At 37.5% G+C, this 22175-nt stretch overlaps 1 protein-coding gene across 1 annotated transcript in view; it reads right to left on the minus strand.

Moving 5' to 3' along the window:
* The window catches only part of LOC149303134 (3-hydroxyanthranilate 3,4-dioxygenase-like), a 112700-nt gene that overhangs the window by 71188 nt on the left and 19337 nt on the right, over nt 1-22175 (minus strand). The window contains exons 7-9 of the mRNA XM_089481343.1: nt 20665-20810; nt 20104-20169; nt 19352-19434 (exon numbers count right to left, since the gene is read on the minus strand). Coding sequence (XP_089337469.1) covers nt 19352-19434; nt 20104-20169; nt 20665-20810 — 295 coding nt within the window. The remainder of the gene's footprint in view (nt 1-19351; nt 19435-20103; nt 20170-20664; nt 20811-22175) is intronic.

Raw genomic sequence — 22175 nt, forward strand, 5'->3', positions numbered from 1 at the left:
TATATTAAAACGTAGTAAATATTAACATCTTGCGTATTATTACTGCTCACAGATTGTGATGTTTAGTGCTGTAAGATGGATATGATATCACATCCAGGCATGCACAACCATACCTGAGAACTTTCCGTCTCCGGCTACACAGAGCCCTCCCTTGCGGGATGCGGGAAGGAAATCCTGCTTACATAAGTGGGCGATCTTGCTGACATCATGGGGCGATCCGCTAATGTCAGTGGGCGGGCACGATGGCGCCGGTAGGTGATCACACTGATGTCGCTGGCGGCCCCGCTAATGTCAGTGGGCGGTCCCGCTGACGTCAAGGGACGCACAGTTGTTTAATAGTAAATATTTTTGTTTCTTTTTGCAGCCAAGGTTATTTTAAAATGTGTTTATCTCACACGTTTAATTACTAATTAATGAGAGGAATCCCATGTAGAGAATGCTTTCTTATTTTAAGCACGCAATTTTGAATTTTTTTTTCTAACCACCAAGGTCATTAATAAATTTGCGATCAAAATAATAAAAAAAACCCCCAAAGGACGTTGATCATAGAACATCTTCTTCTTTGAAGTACAGTCCCTTTTAAAGTTCTAATGCAATATTCAATTTAAGGTCATTGAAAACTTAACAAGGCTCTACTTATGCAAGCATATGTGACTTGCTTACATTAAAGGTAACCTTTATTAATAAGGTGGTGTTCAGCTGCTGATCATATGCTGTGTAACATGATATTATGATTAGAACTAAAACCCTTAAATGTATTTACAGACATTATTATAGCACAAGGTGACAGGGCACCCCCCCTTTTGTGTCTGATTATTGTTTGCCCCATAATAGCTCCATGAAATCCTCTTAAACCTAAAGGCAAATTATAAATCAAACATTAAAGCTTTTGTTTTGCTCTAAATTGTTGAACGCTTTCAGTGCCAATCACATATTCCCTATGTGGTGATGCTGTAGGCTGAAAATATATATTAATTAATGAAAATATATATTAATTGCATTTCCAATTGCATTTAAAATATTTATTTTCTCACCCCTAATTGACTTTCACACAATTTACATATTGGACACTTCCACCATGTAATCTACAACAACCTTCTGTGAATACTTTCCGGAAGAAATTCTTTAGTACATTTTTCCTTGCGATGTCTGTGCTTAAGCTGGGATCATGTTCCCTTCTACCATATTACCAACACCAATCTCCGTATTACCTTCCATCCACCAGATCATCTTAGACTAACCTCCACATGAGAGCCCCTTGCATATTACCTATCACCATATCTTTTCCCCCTATATCACCCACATGACACCTACAAATCACCTTCCCTTCACTTGTGAGTTCCCCACCAGTCCCTGCTATGTCCCCTCCAGCCCCTGTATTGTCCCTTCCAGCCCCTGCCATGCCCCCAGGCCCTGTATTGTCTCTAATAGCCTGTCATGTTCCTGCCATGGGCCTGTACTGTACTGTACCCTCCATCCCCTCCCATTGTTCCTCATGCCCTATATTGACCCTGTATTGTACCCACTAGCTCCTGCCATATCCTTAGCAGCCCCTGCTTCATCCCTTTCAGCTCCCGCATTGTTCTCTCCAGCTAACTTTTCATTGTATGACGGTGGCGGCATTCCCTAATGGTCTAGTGGAACGATGAAACCACAGTAGGTCCCGCGTGGCTGAATCAAAAGCGTTGCGTGGGACATTACATCACATTCGGTGTCAATACAGCTAGACGGGATGTTCCGAGAGTTCACCAAGGAGCTTCAGTTTTGCTGTGCATTAATGTGGGTAGTGAAAGGAAATTCTATGATCTCTTATACTGCCCTATGGAAGTGCAAACCACTGGTCCACCGGCCCACCTAGAATTTGCCTGGTTTGCAAGATGGCCGGTCCAGGCCTGGGTTTTGTCAGCGACCGATAGAAAACTACTCTACAAACTACTGAATTAATTAAGATCCCTGCAGTTAAAATGGTGACATCCACTGATTGCAGTAATACCCCATGTTTTTCCACTCGAATTGTTGCTGTCAGATCGTAGATAAAGCTGTCATCAGGCAGTTTGATATCCCCATGTATCAGCAGCAAGAGCATATTATTATGTCCACTGCCATTAAAGAAGTGACACCTGTGTAGGGATTTAATATTATGGGACCTTTTAGTTATTGTGGGATTAAAAGCACCGGCCAAACTTTAGAGTAAGCAACATGGTATTCTAATTATTTTTAATATGTAAGTATAGTGCGGTCACCTAACCGCCCAAAGCACGTGCATAGGGATGATGTAAAGGGCCAGTGATCAGGGAAGCCTTTGCTACAGATGACAGAGAGCTAACTTTTTTCTGTTCCCCCAACAGTGTAGAATGCCGGAACCCTGGGGCAGAGAATGGACAGCAGAGCAGAAGAATTCTCAGGCTGGCAAACTGATTGGCTAATAGACAGAATAACGCCAGGCGAAGGCAAGAACTGGTACACAGGCAAGCCGAGTCAGGAACCTTGAAGGAAAGAGCCAAATTAGGAGCCAACTCAAAGTCAACGAGAAAAGCAGGGTCAGCAATGAATAGCAGCTGGACAGGATAAGCCAAAGCAGCAAGCAGAACCGTGGTCAAGAACAAGATGAGTCAGGAACTAAATCAGCAAACTATAACTCTCGGGACAAGGTTAGCTTTATACACCACAAAAAGCAAGAAGTACATGCAGACCCAAGGTTTAGATAAGAAGTCCACCAGGAAATGGAGTCATGACAAAAGTATGTCCTATATAGAAAATTATTTTTTGAGAATGTGATTATTTTTTGAGAATTTGTTATTTCAATTTCTGTTTGCACCTATTTTAGATTATGCTTACTCTGCAAAAATGTGCGTACAATATAAAGCTTTGCATGTAAAGTCAATACAATTTTACTGTGAAGAGTAAACACCAGCCTGGGGCTGATAGGGTGGATAAAGTAATAAGAATATAAAAAATAGCGTTAGTTATACTTTTTGCTCCGCTTATAAAATGTTAGTTAAGCTTTTTTTTCCTTTAACTATTATACTTAATGGATCATATACGTTTTGTAACAAAAGACCCAGAGGAAAATTGCCTTTAGACTAATGCTGTAGCAGCTATAGGGAAATGAATCACGTTTTTTATTGTTTTAAAGAACGCTCCTTAGAACGCTCCTTTATCAAGTTTTAATTTCAACGATACCAAATGTTTTGCTAAACCCTCTAGTTTATGAAAATAAAATGACCATAATAATTAATATGCTCAGCCGTATCATTTTTTCAGTAATACTCAGCAATATATATATCAATGAAAATGGTGCCGACTACAATGTATCTTACAGGTAATTAGAATTAGCTTCATTTTGGGTTATACTGTTTTTTGGGGGGGGGTTTTACATTTCTTGCGGTATAATTCTACAATTTAATTTTTTCCCTAATGCAGTGTTTACTTCTGATTTTGTTTGCAGAACACATTTTTGGTGAACAGGTTATGAAATGACTTCACCTGCAGGAAATCACAGTAATTCACTGCAAAAAAGCATGATATAATAACTACAAAATATTTAAGTACAAAGTTGAGTGCCAAAAACATGTTACGTAATTAGAAAATTGTGTAGACTTTATTGAAAGACGACAGAATCAGGAAATTATATAATTACAACAGTATTTGTGATGTGCCAAACAAACGCAATCTTTGCGATACAGACTTCTTTTTTTAGACACTTTTATAACCCTTTCCAGCTTTATTATTTATTCCTTTATTATTATTCCTCTCTTTTGTTCGAGGCATGGTTTACATCAGACAATGCTTCTTGTGAATAACAGGGCAGCTCTGACCAACACCTCCAATCTCATCAGGATTAGACTGCAGATTATCCACCTCTTACTCCAATTATGGACTTCTCTTATGAAGAAGTCATTAGCCAATGCGTCCATATACTCTTAAGACCCTACCTTGTGAATTTTACACAGTATGTTCAATAAATACATGGAAACGTAAAATTGTTAGCGTGTTATTAGTTGAAGTAGACCAAATGGTTCTTATCTCTTGTCAAATGTGTGTGTGTGTTCTTTGCGTGTTTTGTGTTGTGACTTAGTTGAAGATCAGATCAAATTTAATGGCCTATATATGCAGAAATCCAAGTAATTCCAAAGGTTCACATACATTTTACTGCAGCTGTATATATGCTTTAATTTTCACCTGAACTAGCTAGGTGTGAGACTATATTAACAATTTGTATTATGACATAATTCCTATTCTTGACTTTAGACAAGTAAAGACATATTTAGATACTTTTAATATAGATATATTATTGGCATTGTATTTGCATAAAACGATTCACATTCTAACTTCTATTAACTGAAGAAATTACATTTGTAGCAAGTGGAAGGGCTTAAGTCTGGATCAGAGAGGTTAGACCCCAATAAATATTATGTTTGCATACAAAAAGGCTTATCTGGCTGGTCTAGACTATTGGGTAGGTCTAGGCCGAAGAGGATCCTTCAGCATACAATGAGTTTGGGCTCAACTGTGCATTTTGTAGATTTAGTACTGAAGATCCCCAATTTTGTAGGATTATTAACCTTTAGAAATGCTCTTTTTTGGATCTTTGCTATAGGGGTGTGATTTCACAGGGAATTATGTATAGTTACTGAAAAGCCCATTCCTTTATTGTCACCAAGTTAGTTTTTGAAGGTCCACGTGTCTTGATGTGGTGACCATTGTGGTTAATAAAACTTTTGCTTCTTTTTAAGGAAAATGTTTAACATAAAACCCTACATCATTTGTAGCACTATCCATATGACCATGTTGCAGCTTGTCAAAAGAACCAAGGAAGAGTCGCACAAGAACGATCCTTTAGCTGGAAAACACTTTATTATAAGAGTCTTAAACACAAGGAGTAGTTGGATCAAAAAGCAGAGTATCATAGAAAGCTTTTTTATACACATTTTGTCAGTTAAACAACAAGGAGTTTCATTTAGTTCACATACCAATATGTCCATCGTAGTACAGAAATTAAGACACATTAAAGGGGAACGCCCCTCAATTTTTTCATTACTAGTATCAGATTATAAATGTGTGTTTTTCAAAGATACTGTGCCGTTTCTTTTTGAAAATAGTTCGTCTTTGCATAATATAGTGTTTTCAGGCAGCTGCGTTTTAGCCATTTGTATGTGCTCTTTCTCTGTTATCTTAGCCCAATCTACTACACAAACACCCTGACTCTTTATCATACTGCCTGTGGTACAAAATAGAATGTTTCAATCATTCCTTTGGACACTGTGTCTAGTTAAAGTCTAAAGTCTCTGGAGGAACTGACTTACTTAGCATTACCATAAAGAATAAGCTCAGTGGGTTGTTTGATCGGGGAAAGTCTCCTAAAATATTGCATGGCTGCTAACAATGGCAGCCTCCAGGTCTGCAAATAAAGGAATTTTATAGGAAGAAAATATGATAAAATCAGGTTTTTGTCAATGCCTGCATTACTATAATTACCACTGGGGTTTATGCTCAAGGAGAAAAATATTTTTTTCCATGGGACTTTACCTTTAAGAACATATTATCTATACTGACATGACAGCTCCTCCCTTTCGCTAATTTACTTATCTAGCAAAACACAAGCGGAGTGAGTAACTTAAGGTTCAGCCTAATCATGGCAACATGTTTATAAATATAATTATTGTTAACTTCTTTGATCACTTGTAAACCCAGTGGTGAACAATATGTGGGACAGATCCAAGACAATGGAGGAACAGGACCTATGAATGTATCCCGGATATTGAGGACCAAAAAGAAAAAAAACTCTCCTGACCTGTAGCACGTGGAGTATCATTTTTGTGACCTCTTTCATTTTAAGGTATAGATAGAATTATGAAAGGAGGAGGGGATGGAGTGGTTTTGACATTTTATGTCATTGAGACGTTTCAGGATTTTTACATTGGCCACTAAGCGAACAGGAGGAATTTCATGTTTCCTGATATTTCTATATAAAGGTAATTCTTCTTTATATTAGATATTAATATACACCTTATGGACAAAAGCATTGGGACACCTGATCATTACACACTAAATACATAGAGATTCATATGTAGTTAGTCCTCGCTTTGCAGCTATAACAGCTTCCACTCTCATTGGAAGGCTTTCCACAAGAGTTTGGACAGTGTCTATGGGAATTCTTGCCCATTCATCCAGTAGAGCATTTGTGAGGTCGGGCATTGATGTTGGAGGAGAAGGTCTGGCTCGCAATCGGTTGAGGTCAGGGCTCTGTGCGGCCGGTCAAGTTCTTCCCCACCAAGCTCATCCAGCCATGTCATTATGGACCTTGCTTTGTGCTCTGGGCACAGTCAAGCTGGAATAACAACAAAAGTTATTTAAACTGATGCCCTTCTTCAAAGACCCTAACAAGAGCATTTGCAGAAGCACTAGTAGAAGGACTTTACTAATGGAATATCAGGTGTTTTGAATTTTTTAAGCAAATGGCGTGTGAAGTGTGAAATCATATAAATGTGAATGCCACACAAAGGTTTAACAAAAACTGATTTGTCTCTGTGTTTAATAATGCATTCCTGAGCAATAACTATCAACTGATTATTAAATACTACCTTACTATCATATCACTAGCTTACTGCGCCAATAGATCAGTATGAAGTATAGTGCTACCTTTACAATAACAAACAATAGTACGTTTGGATACGTGGAAATATACTTGTTAATGCGTCTTTGAATAGCTTTCGTTTCTGAAGGACACACAATTATAGGTTCTTGAAAGCAACTTCTTAAGTTTTTGCTCCATTGGTTTTTGGACAACGAATTTTGACTCCTACCATTTCGGTTCGGATGAAGTTCATATGGCTTTTTACATTCTGAAATGGAATATGTTGCCACTCACCCTTATTCCCTCTCTCACGCTCTTTCACACACTCTCTCTCACACTCTCCCTCACACTCTCCCACACTCGCACTCACACTTTCTCATGCTCTCCCACATTCTCTCTCAATGTTTCCCTACCTTTTCCTATTACTACATTTGTCTGCAGCCCCCTGTATAAACAAAACAGGGTGGTTGGGCAAGTTTACAGCCCACCCAACCTCAGTGTGTCCCAAGTGTGCTCCGGCCCTTTTCTCACCTTTTTTTGCATTATTGCCAAATAAACCCTGTATTTACATGCACTAGACAGCTAAAATTTTCCCTCAAGGAAAAATAAGAGCGGCCTACCCATACATTTAATCGAAATATCATATTTTCATGAAGCCTAGTATGAATTAGTTCCGTTTCACCCATAGTTATACATGTACATTAAACACCTGCTCTTTCACCCTTTATTACGGCACGCTATTAGTGACCTTTGTAAAAGCAAAGAGACCGAACCAGTTCGTGTCATCTCTTTTTTGCTTATCTGTACTCGACTTTCGCAATCTTACCCATTCTTTACACACCTCAGCAGGATATTGATCAATTTTATTTTAACCTAATTGATCTACAAGCTTAGAAAATATTAACTAATTGCCAGACCCGCAAAAGCAATCTAAGATATCAGGAATAAACTTTGGAGTAGACACAGGTGAGGACGATTTTTCATCTCGGATACTTACAATATAAAAAAAATAGGTAATAATGCTTTTTTCCCTTTACAGACGTCTTTTATATCAGAATGAGAAAAGCACAGTTTTTTCTTCTATAAAACTGTTCTATAAAACTGTTTATTGGGCAATAGGGGCAATAGAGGCATTATCCATTGTGTTAGAAGTCTTTACATTGTTCAGAATGTCATCTGTCATGTTTGAGTTCTGAAGTCGCACTGAATAATACACAGGGAGAAGCTCCACTCTCCAAAAGAAAATTTAGAAATTAACTTTGGATTTTTAAGCTGTTTTTATTATTTTATAAAAGAAGCTCTTGTTATATATTGTACTTTTTGTTAACTCTAGTATATTTACTAACATAGTGTTTTAAAGGATCACAAAGGATTAGTAAAAAAGACAGATTTTACTGACTTTATTCCACATGCTAGAGCTGTCTGAAGACCAAAAATATATACATTTTTTGAACGTTATTAAGTATATACTGTGTGCTAAATATCTAAAGTTCTGAAATGAAACACTTAAAAAAATATACCCATTCACGTACATTTTTCAGTTTTACTTTGTCAAATGTGTTTGAAGTGGCCTTTTTGTTTAATTAAAGAAATAGTTTAGGCACAAACTAACCTTTTAAATGTTTATTTCAGTTTTTTTATAAAGGTATGCCTTACATAAACTATCCATGATCATTAAATTATTTTAAGCATATAAATGCATAGATAATCCCGAGATGTCATAGCATTTATCAAAACATTATACATGCTGTCAGTAAATAGAGAAATTGTTATTGACGCCATTTGTTTTATTTGTATGGACATTTGAAGACAAATTGAGTCTTCTAAAATACCACAAGTAAAAAATATTATTGCCATAATTAAATTATGCAACTGACAGGCCCAAAAACTAAAGTTAACTGATTTCACTTAAGTAAATCACTAAGGCAAATATAATACTCAGCATTTTTTAGATTATTTATCAGTATGAATTATTTGAGGCTGGGCAAGGGTCAAAAAGTTCTATTCTATAAGGGATAAGCATACTTCTCTCAGTGGTTCAAGAAAAAATAATGTATTAGAAATAGTGTTTATTTATATTTCTCCCCACTGACTTATTTATGCATTATAAAAATAATAATAATTATTATTATAATTAATATTATTTAATTTGAAATTTTATATAGTTGGGATATATCCACAAAAATATACTAGAAATTGTGGAATAGTTGGAAAGAGAACTTTTGTATGACCTAAACTTTTTTGGGTAGAAAATTATAATAACTGGTATGTGATGTGTACACGGAATGTATATATATATATATATATATATATATATATATATATATATATATAACTTTAAGATGAGAGCAAAGACTGATTGAGGTTTAAATATTTACATCAGAGGAGACAAAGTGGCTGAATGTTTCTACGTTTCAACTAATTGATTGTTTATTTATTTCTGTCTTTCAAAGCTGGGCGAATATTACCGGCCAGAATCTTAAAAGGATGGAGAAAAAAAGACACCTCCATGGCTTTTTTAGGTGGTACATTTATGCCTTGCATGGATATGTATGTGAAATCATGTTCACCGCAGCATGGGATTTCTATCACACTTACAGCTGGAAACTGATCGGCGTCAGCAGCATTTGGGCTTTTTTCATATACGGAACAGCAATTTTCATCATGGAAAAAATGTTCATTTTCCTCAGGACAAAATGCAATCTAGTCTTAAGATGTTTAATATATACTCTATGGACATATGCATGGGAATTCTCAACAGGCTTTTTTTTGAGAAGCTTTAATTCCTGCCCTTGGGACTATTCCCATTTCCCCGGAAATATCATGGGCCTTATTACTCTGGAATATGCAGTACCATGGTTCTTTGCCTGTATGATAGCAGAAGCGATAGTAATCAAAAACACGCTACGGCTGCAATTTCCCAAGCAAGAAATTCAGAAACAACACAAGGCATGCTAACAACATTGTAATCCAACAAAAAAAACACAGTATCTAATTACTGATACCTATATGTATATACTAAGATGCTACATAACATAAAATACTAAGTGTTTTTTACCTAAACGCAAATAATTATTTATAAGAGTCAACATATTAATATTATGCACTTAACGAGTTTGACAGATATAACTACACACATATATATATATATATATATATATATATACACACTATACATTTTATATTAAGATGTCAAATTAAATGTCATGGTGTTAGTTAAATTGAATAATGCAGACATTGTATTGTTAATTCTATGCAGTAGTTTTCATTTTTAAGGACCACTCCGGTCATCATATGCACCTTAATGCATATAATAGCTGAGAGTTCTTTCGTGACCCCCTTGGAAATACGTGGGGGATTCTGCAGATCGGCCGGTTAGCGCCAGTGAATGCTGCAGATGGGTGCCTAATAAGATCCCTGCATGCAAGCGATTTCAGTTGGGGGGCGTTTTTCTACCAATTGGCTACTTGAAGAGATCAATCAGTGGTGCAAAATGTGGGACTATGGAGGGGTGGGCAGCTATAGAGCTTTAGCTTGTACCTCAGGTAAGTATTTTTTTTCTTTTGTTGCGTTAAACAATGCTCATGACCAATACCTTTCATTTGCATCGATTGTTTGAGGGGCTCCCTGGAACGCTGGAGGGTCCCTTTAAATGGCTGCCACACAATGGCTGCGCGTTTCGAATGATGCGTATGTTTATTCATTCTGCATCCCGCTCCCAAACATTAAGCTGTTTATTTGTTTTATGGCCTGTCGCACGGCATGTCATTTCTGGTCTGGCATCCAAAGTTGTAAATTTTAAATTAATCAGCTAAACAGACCTTGACGCAGAAACATAAAATTTCAGTTTAATAACCTAAACAAGCCTTGAAGCTGAAACATTACTAGTGATTGGCAGAAGACAGCAGTCAAGTTCCAAGGGTTTCCTTCACTAGCGACACTTTGTTCCAGCCATTAACTTCCATAAACTGAAGAGCTTCAGTATTTTATTCATTAATGGAGCATGAAACTGCATTTATGTCGCCATAGCGGTTCACTGACATTTAAAAGATTTTTAACACTTTTCTTTATATATTTTTGTAGTTTGATTGGAATATATACCCACAGCGGCCTGGCTTTCCTTTTCTGCTCATTTCACAGGCTTTATAAAGTGCCTGTGTGTGCATCAGAGTGATCACCATTCCATAATGGAATCTAGTTCATGAAATGAAGTCCGGTGAGTTCAGCAGATATATTTCCATCAACTGCAACTAAACCTAGCTCTGCTGAGTTAAAATAGTCCCTTGAATTTAAATAAAATATGTTAGTACGCTATGTTACGCTATAGCACATACATTCGCTCTGACGCACGCACTCCTCGACTTAGTGCTACCATGGGTTAAGTGGGCTAGCCCAAGTTTGAAAATCACCGTTTGAATAATTTAAAATTCTTTACATTTAAACTAAATATCTCCAAAACAACTGCTTGTAATTTTAATATATTAATTTGCCAATGCTAAAATCCATGTGCTGTTGCTAACAAGTCCATTTTACACGTATATGTAGGGTTGTCTAATGGAAGATTTGTGAGAATATTTCACTGTGACTCTTCATATCAGCTTGCCAACTTCAGGGCTGGCTCCAGGTCTGTCAGTTAAAGTTGGCTTGCGTCTAAATGTATTCTTAATGAGAACAGAATTTTATTGAATATCTGTAGTATCAATACTTTTAGTTACCACGTATCCTCATATTCTTCCCCTATACTGGCTGAGCATGGCGTGACCCAAGTGTTCGAGTCCAGGACCCATTTACCCATCTAAAATAGGCAGTAAACCTATATGGGAAGCCACAGAGCCAGGTTGGCAATGACGAGGAGGCCTGGCACTTTAAGGCCAGCGGCCGCCTGTTGAAGTAAGTGTGACTGACATCAGGATATGTCCCAAAAACCCAACATTTGTATGCTCACGTAGCACGGTGCCAGGCCTTTGCCCGGTGTGCCAGATGTCCCAGATGTCCAGGCCAGAGATGCAAAACATGCGGCATCATCCACTGTCGGATAGGAAAACGTTTCTTATTTTATATGTCACTAATTACAAGCATATGTGTACATTATATCAATATTATAACTGGATTATAAGCAAGCAGGGATGGAACTTTAATTCAAATTGATTGAGGAATCTATAACGCAAACGATAAAAGGAAAAAATGATACAGATTAAGGACGTTTTTTTGCTTAAAGATACATTATAGTAGTACGGCTTTATGTCTCATCTCTCCCTTCTTCTCTGGGAGGATCTTTGGACCAGTGGGGGTTCAAGGCAAGCGTTTCTTCTTAACGACACAAGGGATTTTTATAAAATAAACATCCTAATTTAAAGTCTACCATCTGAATGTTTACACAGCTCTTCCTCCTTGCGTCTGCCACGAGCAGGTGTATAATTTATATAGAAGCAATAAACGTCAACAAGATTTTGTTTTTAGCTCTAAATACCTCATATTTTCTTCACTTACTAAATAACATATGTGCAGAAATTAAAAAGTGTTATATTTCTAGATAACTTTCTATATATTAAAGATTTTATCTTGCTTTGCTCTATAATTATACCATTTTTTTAATAGCAGAATAAGAATACTATTAACTCTTTGGGTGTGTGAATGGGTGATAAGTTGCTCATCCTAAAATGATTACACATATATTAAACTTTCTCAAAAATTGACATGCTCAACTCATGCCATGCGTATGTATAATTTATTTAATTTTAAGATTGCTTCCAATTAATCTTACATCAATTACGCAGAGCCTCAGGGTGTAAGAAGATGAATGCGAAAGTGCTTTAAAAATTGGCAGCAGCAAAATATCTGATGCTGACTCACCAGTTTATATCTTAGTTACTATGATCAAATGATCCATTTTCCAAAATTAAAGAACATTCAAAGTGTACATGTTCTGCACAAGCTTTGTTTCATGTCAGAAACTAAATTGCATATAACAAAAAAAAGGAAACAGGTGTATATAAGCGCACTTATATGTATGTGACTAACAACAAAAGTGATGTATTAAACCAACTAAAAAAAATGATGTGATCGCTTAAACCCCATGCTCAAATCAATTGATTATAAAAATAGGATCAACCCAAGTATTGAGCGCGCAAAAAATAAGGAACCATCTTGGTGTAATCGGATCGTAATCCCTCTTAATGTTTGAAAATGATATCCTGGGTAAAAAATGGATTCCTGCCTTTAATGGGAGCAGTCACTGCCTCTATATAAAATGTCTTGTTGCTAGATGTCCTGCATAGCTCCCCTGTAAGGCAATCTGTTAATACCTCTCAGAGACTCCTACAGTCCTAAAGAAAACTGGGGTCCAGTTAAAATATACATTTAATATAAATCAAATGTAGATCTGATGCTTCTGAAGTCTCTTACTGATGAGACGTGGTGTAATAATGTTTGGAATGCGCATGCTCACTTTATAATTCAAGAGTAATGGAGGAGCTGTCATTTGCCCTTTTGCGTACTCCAAGAGGCAAGAATAATGAACATGGATTTATGGAGAAAGAGAAGTGTTTCTGCACCTCTCTTTCTCAGGGAAGCTGTGCATTATTCTGGCCTCTCGGGTTACTTCTGCAAAAGGACAGAGCCACAGGGGACAACCTTCGCCACCGTTCCTTCAATTTTTTGCGGAAGAGCTCTATGAGGCCAGGCTAACAGAATAGATAGCGAGGAGAAGTAAATGAAGAAAGAAGACAGAAGAACAAGTAGAGACAAGACAAGAAGCGGGGCTCCAGGAAAGGAGACAGGGGCACAGAAGCGGTCGTAGGGAAAAAAGAGTGTGAGACGGCACGAGAGAAAGTGTGAATAAGAGTGAGTGCATTTGTATGAATTTGAATACACAAGTCTACACTATAATATATACACTCACTCTACCACACACTCAATCTAGCGAGCTGACTACCACAGGACAAGTGTGCCAGCCCAAGTTGACTAATAAAGTTGAACAATGTGGGGGCAGTTACCCCACCCCAGGGCCAAACTAACCTTGTTCTAGACACAAGTATGCAATGATTTACATGAATTATTTGTTCCACTCTTCAGTCCCTGAATGTCCTTTTAGTTCCATACCTCTATGAGGAAAGTATAGTTAAAATGATACCATGTATTGGCTGAGAGTTTAATTGCAAGCTTTCGAGACCAAGTTGTTAGGATTAATGCCTGAGGAAGGGACCTAACAACTTGGTCTCAAAAGCTCGCAATTAAACTCTCAGCCAATAAATGATATAATTTTAACTATACTTTTCTCCTGTTTTCTTAACGGCTAACATGGTACAAACTAGACTTGGGCACCAGGGGGCTCTTCGTGTTCGTCTTCGTGCTCGTCTTCGGGGAAAAAAAAATCTTCGTATTCCGCGAATATTCGCCCGTTCCTGTCTTCTCTTCGGGCGAATATTCGTTTTTTCTTCGTTTTTTCCGGTTAAGGGGTTAATACGGGGTTAACGCAGCTCTGGCGCCAGTACTTTAAATGTGTGTATCAGCAACTCCATTGGTCGCCAGCAGGGGGCCTCCTGCTGTCGACCAATGATCACAGTACCATATATAGCTAATATATTCTGGGGCAGAATATTCTGCTACTCAGTGTAAAACCAACAGAGGGCAGCATTCTGTCCGATGATATATTAGCCATATGTGGCAGTGTGTTAATTTTCATTTATTAATTATTTAAATAAAATATATTTCCATGATCCGCTGGTCTCCCCACTGCAACAGTTAAATGTCCGCACTCACGGACATTAATTTTGTCGAATTTACAAACTCTTTTTTTCTATTTATTTTGGGTTTTTTTGTATTAAACTGTTAGACGAAAGGATCATGGGAATAAATGCAAATGAGCTCACGGCCCCATATGGCTTATATATCTTTGGACAGAATGCTGCCCTCTGTTGGTTTTACATTAAGTAGCATATGTTTGAAATCCAAAGTTATTCTGCTACTCAACGTAAAACCAACAGAGGGCAGCATTCTGTCCGAAGATATATTAGCCATATGTGGCAATGTGTTCATTTTCATTTATTAATTATTTAAATAAAATATATTTCCATGATCCGCTGGTCTCCCCGCTGCAACAGTTAAATGTCCGCACTCGCGGACATTAATTTTGTCGAACTTCCAAACTCTTTTTTTCTATTTATTTAGGGGTTTTTTTGTATTAAACTGTTAGACTATGGCTAATATATCTTTGGACAGAATGCTGCCCTCTGTTGGTTTTACGTCGAGTAGCAGAATAACTTTGGATTTCAAACATATGCTACTTAATGTAAAACCAACAGAGGGCAGCATTCTGTCCAAAGATATATAAGCCATATGGGGCCGTGAGCTCATTTGCATTTATTCCCATGATCCTTTCGTCTAACAGTTTAATACAAAAAAAACCCCAAAATAAATAGAAAAAAAGAGTTTGGAAGTTCGACAAAATTAATGTCCGCGAGTGCGGACATTTAACTGTTGCAGCGGGGAGACCAGCGGATCATGGGGATATATTTTATTTAAATAATTAATAAATGAAAATGAACACACTGCCACATATGGCTAATATATCTTCGGACAGAATGCTGCCCTCTGTTGGTTTTACACCGAGTAGCAGAATAACTTTGGATTTCAAGCATATGCTACTTAATTTAAAACCAACAGAGGGCAGCATTGTGTCCGAAGTTATAGTAAGTTATTTATGCTAAGTTAAATGTCTGTACCGGCGACTTTGTTGGTCGCTGGCACTGACATTTAACTGACACAGCGGGGAGACCACTGGTGTCTCTGCTGTGTCAGTTAAATGTCCGTACCGGCGACTTTGTTGGTCGCTGGCACGGACTTTTAACTGTTGCAGCAGGGTCCCAGGTTATTTTTTTTTTTCTGCCTAGCAACTAGTGGTAAGGGGCCGTGCGAGTGAGCCTATTGGTCGCTTGCACAGCCCTTTACCCTACGGATTTCTGCTCCCGTTATCCAACGCAGCATCGCAGGGGTTAACGGGAGCGGAAATCCCGCGATGCTGTGAAGATAAGGTAAGTTAGATGGGGAAGGGACCGGGGAGAATAGTAGACGAAGGCGAAGATTCTTCGTGTGTGAGTCTTCGTCTTCGCCTACGTTTTACCGGCACTGTCTTCTCTTCTTCATGTCTTCGGAACGAACACGAAAACGCACTCTTCGTGTTCGTTTTCATGTTCGCCCGAAGACGAATGCACAAGTCTAGTACAAACCCTTTTATCATACTTCTATGAGTGCTGTGAAAATATGTATTACTAATTTATCTCTGTAGCACTTGAGTGATTTTGCTTCATTTTTTTAAGTGTTCCTTGTATCCCAAATTAAACTTTGATTGTATCTTTTTTTGTTCCTGCATGATTATACGGTATAATGGAGCCATGTCTATAATTGTCCTCTTTTTTTTTTACATTTTTAATTTACTGTTTGACAGCAACAACTTATTTGGTGTAAAGGCAAGGTGGAAATGGATGAGTGAGAAGGGTAGCTTACTATCTAAGACCTAAAAAAGTCTTAGTTCAGAACATTGGAATGGTTAGGATTGCTGGGTAATGTGACCCACATCTCCAGGATCATATATACCGCATTCAGTCTAAGCTTATCTGTTCAATGAGACTCTACTCATGGGATAAAAAGGATATTATTAACCAAAAGATTTATAAAATATTGATACATTACATGCCTCCTAAGTTGCGCATGAACCTTTGTTACCACCACTATGCCCAGTTCCTTTCTAATTCTTTGATTCACCCTGGTTTTCTGTGGTCTTGGTTTTATGTACTTGATGGTAATCAAGAGTGATCTGAAGATATCAAAACTATGTATGTACAAAGTACCACAACAATGCTATACCAAATATATTTATATTGAATAAAAATAAATTTAATGAATTTCAAATATTTTGAAATCAATCCATTAAAATGAAGAGCAAACACATTAGTTTCTATAACAAAAATGCATTCAAAATTAATGTTGCAAAATATTGTAACAAGTATGTAAGAGCATTTTATTTTTTTCTTTTGAATACAATGGAATAAACATTAGAAGGATAGATTAAATGTTAAACTTAAATCTTTTAGAACTAACTGAATAACAATTTTCACAAAGATTGCAATAAAAAAAGCATGAGATAAAATGAATGGTACGTTTTATCTCAATACCATTCTGGACCAATAGATCTTTGTTTTATCTCTTTTTTTTTATTGCAATCTATGATGACCAATGATTACCAATCAGTTACTCGAATTATCTATGGCATTGAATTCAGCCCAAAATAATCTCGATAAGATATGTAATATTTGATGCTTATGCACTTTGCGAAATCATTCAGTATATATATATATATATATATATATATATCTATATATATCTATATCTATCTATCTATCTATCTATCTATCTATAAATATATATATATATATATATATATATATCAAGCAAGCAATACTTAGGCAGAAAAAGTAACCTTAATATATATCCAAAAACTCACTATATGCCTACATTTCTTGATCATTATATTAGACTAACAGACTGGTCTGTGCTTATCGAGACATTTTATATTTTCCTAAAGTTGCACAAAACCAAAAATCTTTCACATTTGTAAATAAAATGCAGAAGCTGATGCCACGTAAGATAGTTATTTTTACTTTGGTTTATGAAAGGCTTTCTGGTTCTGCTGGAATTGTAAAGATGAATGTGCAGATGCTTCCATTTATAAAGTGTTGTGATGCTTAATTATAGGAATTTTCTTTGTGCTGGTTCCTGGCAAAGGCACAACGCCAAACACCCATGATGTCTGTTCCAAGAGTACCTATGCAAACAGCGCAGACATAGGATATATATTTCAGAATTTTTGTGTCATCAAAAAATTTTTCAAAAGGAAAAAGTTTTTTTTTCTTTCTACAGTTTTTACACACTGTGTAATCCTTGCTACCTTTAGTAAAATATATATATACATATTAGCCAGTATTACTAATAAGTATATTTGTAAAAATAAATATGTATCAGGCGTTCTTCATATAGTAGAGATATGAGATTACATGTATGCAGTTGTGGGTGGGACGTGGACAGTTTGGGGGGACTGGGACATTGTGACTCAGCATACTGATGGTTCCATATTGTTTCCTATTTTATATTATAGTTTATATTTGATTGTGTTACTGTTATGCTAATAATACAATTGGGTATCATTCCCTTATCCCCCTTATCTGGTATCACTATTGTTTATTAGTTCTGACAGGGATCTAACCCCTAAAATGAAGGCACTGCCAACCCTTATTTTCTTTTGTACCCCAACCTCCCAGGGTCCATAGGCTCAGGCTTGAGAGAGACATCATGGAAGGTAGGAGGCCTGATGGTGCAGTTAGTCAAAAGAGGGCTACGTATATATATATATATATATATATATATATATATATATATATATATATATATATGCACACATGGGGGGGGGCTGAATTACAGAACTGAAACATCTCAAATCTCTATCTGGTCTTCAAGTTTAAAATTGTCTGTTATATATGATGAAGAACCAAGGAGATTAATTAAACCAATTAATTTCTTTGTAGACAAGGTAGTACATTTAATACCAAGGTTTCTCATTGTTTGGGGGGTCTGTAGCTATCAAGGCATTTTTATATATTACAATTTGAATGTTCATTAACAGAAAAGTTCTGTCTGCATTCATCAGCACCAGTTGTTACAATCTGATCAGGCCCGGACTGGGACAAAAAACAGGCCCGGGCATTTAAGCCTGAGCAGCCCATTATTTTATTTATTTATTTATTCTTAAAGCCCACCCTTCATATACCATCTTTGCACTTACTCACTCATTCACACAAATCATTAACACATTCATTAATGCAGTCTCACAAATCATTCAAGCAATTCATCCACACATTCATTCATTCATTCTCATACGCATTCACACTACCCCCTCTCCCCATCTCACTATGTTCCCCCTTTTCACTATGTACCCCCTTACCAACTTCTCAATATGTACCCCCTCTCACTATCTATCCCCGCTCTGCCCCTTCTCACTGCACCCCCCCCTCACCCACCCTACTTACCTTGTTGCCGGAGCAAGCAGCAACTGCGACCGGGCCCGCGGCAGGGCCGTTAGGGGCTGATAGAGCTGCAGCTCCAGGCCCCTACCTTAAAGTAGGCCCAGTCAGGACCGGACTGGACTGACTGGGCCTATGCGGCCTCTACGGCCGCATTAACGCAGGGCCCCTTAAGCCCGCCGCAACTGCGACCGGGTCCGCCACTCTAAGGGGCCAGGAAGCCCCCACCAGGACCGGCCTTAGGGGTCTGCGGCCGCACAGGGCTTAAATTAAAACAAAAACTTTATTTAACATGGAGGATGTAAAATAAAGTAAAAAAAAAACCCTGATGTTTTAATTTAAACCCTGTGCGGGGGTGGGGGGGGTGGGGCTTCCCGGCCCCTTAGAGTGGCGGACCCGGTCGCAGTTGCGGCGGGCTTAAGGGGCAGGTGCCCCTTATGCCCTGCGTTAATGCGGCCAGTCCTGACTGGGCCTATTTTAAGGTAGGGGCCTGGAGCTCCATCAGCCCCTAAGTCAATCCGGCCCTGCCGCGGCCCGGCCCACTGGGCAAATGCCCGGTGTGCCCGATGGCCAGTCCGGGCCTGAATCTGATAGTTGGTTAGATGTACTGTGTTATTTGCCTAGGGATGCAAAAGGACCCTGGAAGGACAGATTGTGTACGGCCATCCATGCCCTGCTGAAACCTCTTTAAAACACTTACTGGGTGTGTTCTTTGATGAGAAGGCTATCTCCAGCTTCCAACTGTATAGTTGTAACGCCCAAAGTAACAGTCGACGTTCCTTCCTACATAGAGTTTTAACAGTAATTATTAACATTTATAAAAGCAATATGTATTCAATATATAGTATAGTCATTGTACATAACCATTAAAATCTTCTGCACAAGTTTTCATAATTGTGACCTTTACATATAACATTAAAATAAGTCCATAAGAGAAAAAGAATAGGTTAAGAATATTTAAATTGCGCTCAATGTTGGAGATCGTTGGAGGATGACCTGCTCTTGATAAGGAACTGACTCTGTATCACAGAAGCGGGTGAGCACTACACAGGAAGTACAGCCCAAAAGCATAAAAATAGTTTATATTGCCAAAATAGAATTTTAACACATACCTACTATTATTCCAAGTCAACCATACTGGTTACACTAAATTGGAAAGTTAATAAAAGGAATCATATATACTTTCAAAGTTACAGTTGCCGTGTACCATGGGTGGATTGGCCACCTGCCTTTTAGGTATGTCTCAGCATGCAACACATTACGAATGTAGCTAGTTCTCCCTCCCAAAGTAATTTCCAGATCTTTCAGTATACATATCTAAAAGTGTGTGTCATCTTACACTATAAGAGGAGTATTATAAGAGACAAATGTTTATTCTACATAAATCAAGCCTCTGTTAGTCGCACATTTTTACATGAATCCTATACATCATGATAGACTCATTGGACATACCAGTTGCCAAATCCATTTATCTGTTGTTGTGCTTATTTTACTTTCTCCAGATCCACTGATGACTGCCTAGAAGAGAAATGCGAGAATACTATATCTTCTGTTAGATACATAGGCAATTATGTTTAAAAGGAGGTTCTAGGCCAATGTAGTTTTATTGCCATATCGTATAATGGAATGTTCCTATTGATTGGATCATTATATTAGTTGCTGCGGTAAACATACTACTTTTCAGACTTTGTACAGAATCTCTTTTTATGTGTGACTGGTTTTCATAACATTAAAATGTTTAAGCTTTTACAGATTATTTTGTGTAGTAAGCATTTATACAGAGGCATATTCAGGAGTAGGACCAAGCAATAGTGTGGTTTCCCCTCTGTCTTTAAAGTGTAAGTAGGTTGCCCAAAAAGGCAATTATGTTCCTCAGTGTGCCGCTGGTCAATGACCTAGTCTCTGATCGCTCCAACCTGCCCATTTACACTAAAGAAAAAAAAAATAAAAGAACGGAACAAATTTAAACTACTGTAAAAAGGTTTCTTCTCCAAAACAAACCCCAAATTCTACCTTTATGTCATGGTGGTCTTCAAACAAACTTAGGTATTTTTTTTCGTTTATTTCCACCCGATGTTTATGTATCCAGTCCTCGAAAGAAAAGGGCTCCATTACTTTGGCAGGGTTGAGAGGGAAAGGCATTTCCTCCAACTGCTGGTCTTCAAGAAAACACAACAAAAATAATACATTTCAAGTGTACTTGATAAATCGGCTACCTTCAAGCAGCAGTTCCAGGTACTCCTAGGGATAAACCAGACCCATCACTTCCATGGGGCAAAGTCAGGGGTAATGCCCCTCTACCTCCTTCCACGTCTGAAAGTGGATGTGACGTCAGTATGGTCAGGGGCCTCTGACCCTGTATCAGGCACAACAGAAGTTCCACATCCTTGAAAATATTTTGTGAATTTGCATTCTGTTTTTATACCATTCCCTACCAAATTCTAAACATATTTTGGAGATGTTTCTTGAAAAAGACACTATTAGTGAACATTGCTTGAAATGATAATTTAATGGTTAATGGCTTTTTTTTTATTATGTACTGTTCGACTTAGAAAGTAGATGTCTTGCTGTGATCCAGTACCCTCTAACGGGTATACAAAACCATAACATTCCATATACATTTTATATAACTCTAAAGGATGACGCAAAGAATTACTCCAAGCCACCTTAGTGGTTAGGGTTTGATGTCTACACTGTTTATGCCACCGTGGATACTTAGAGTTTTAGTCTTATTTTCCATCAAAAGCACCAGACCCTGACTCTGCCTTAAATCAACAGAAAAGGCTCTGGTCATCAGGTTGTACAGGTGAATGTTCACTAGCTTAGGTTTAATTATGGTAGAATTTTTATCTGTCTGATATCCTTCACAGATATGTTGTCTGATATGTTCATATGAAACCAAAACAAATGAAAACTCTACCAATATACTGAACAAAAAGGAATAGAAATAATCTAAGCTAAAGTCATTACAGTGATTCATTGACCCAATGTCTACTTAAGTCCTTAACTTTAAAAAAGCTTATGTAACAAGCAGGCATCTATTTATTATGCGTTACTTATTTCCAAGAAATTCAAAGTTCTTCTTTTATTTTGTTAATGCTAAAATCAGTACAGATTATTCAATCCGTTTGGCCTTTGGCATAAGACTGAAGATGATAGAGAAAGACATTTTTCAAAAGGTATAAAAAACATTATGAAAATAATTTTCATGCGCTCTTTTGTTTTAACAAACAGAATTCAATAAGCATTCACGTATTTCAAATCAATTCACTGGCAAAACAGCTGAGAATAATTTAACTTCTGAGGACTTAAAAGTAAGCAGGCAATGCAAAAAGGCTTCAGAAAAAGCAAGCAGGGTGCCGGGTTGTATAGCGAGAGGCGTTAATAGCAGGAAGAGGGAAGTGATTCTGTCGCTGCGGATCTCTGGTCAGATCTCATCTAGAGCATCGTGTAAGGGTCTGGAGACCTCATCTACAGATGAATATCGACATATTGGAGAGGAAAGACTGAGGGATATCAATATG

The sequence above is a fragment of the Sceloporus occidentalis genome, unplaced genomic scaffold, assembly GCF_023333645.1.
Source record: "Sceloporus occidentalis isolate IW3139 unplaced genomic scaffold, rSceOcc1.0.p SCAF_15, whole genome shotgun sequence".
Taxonomy (NCBI): domain Eukaryota; kingdom Metazoa; phylum Chordata; class Lepidosauria; order Squamata; family Phrynosomatidae; genus Sceloporus; species Sceloporus occidentalis.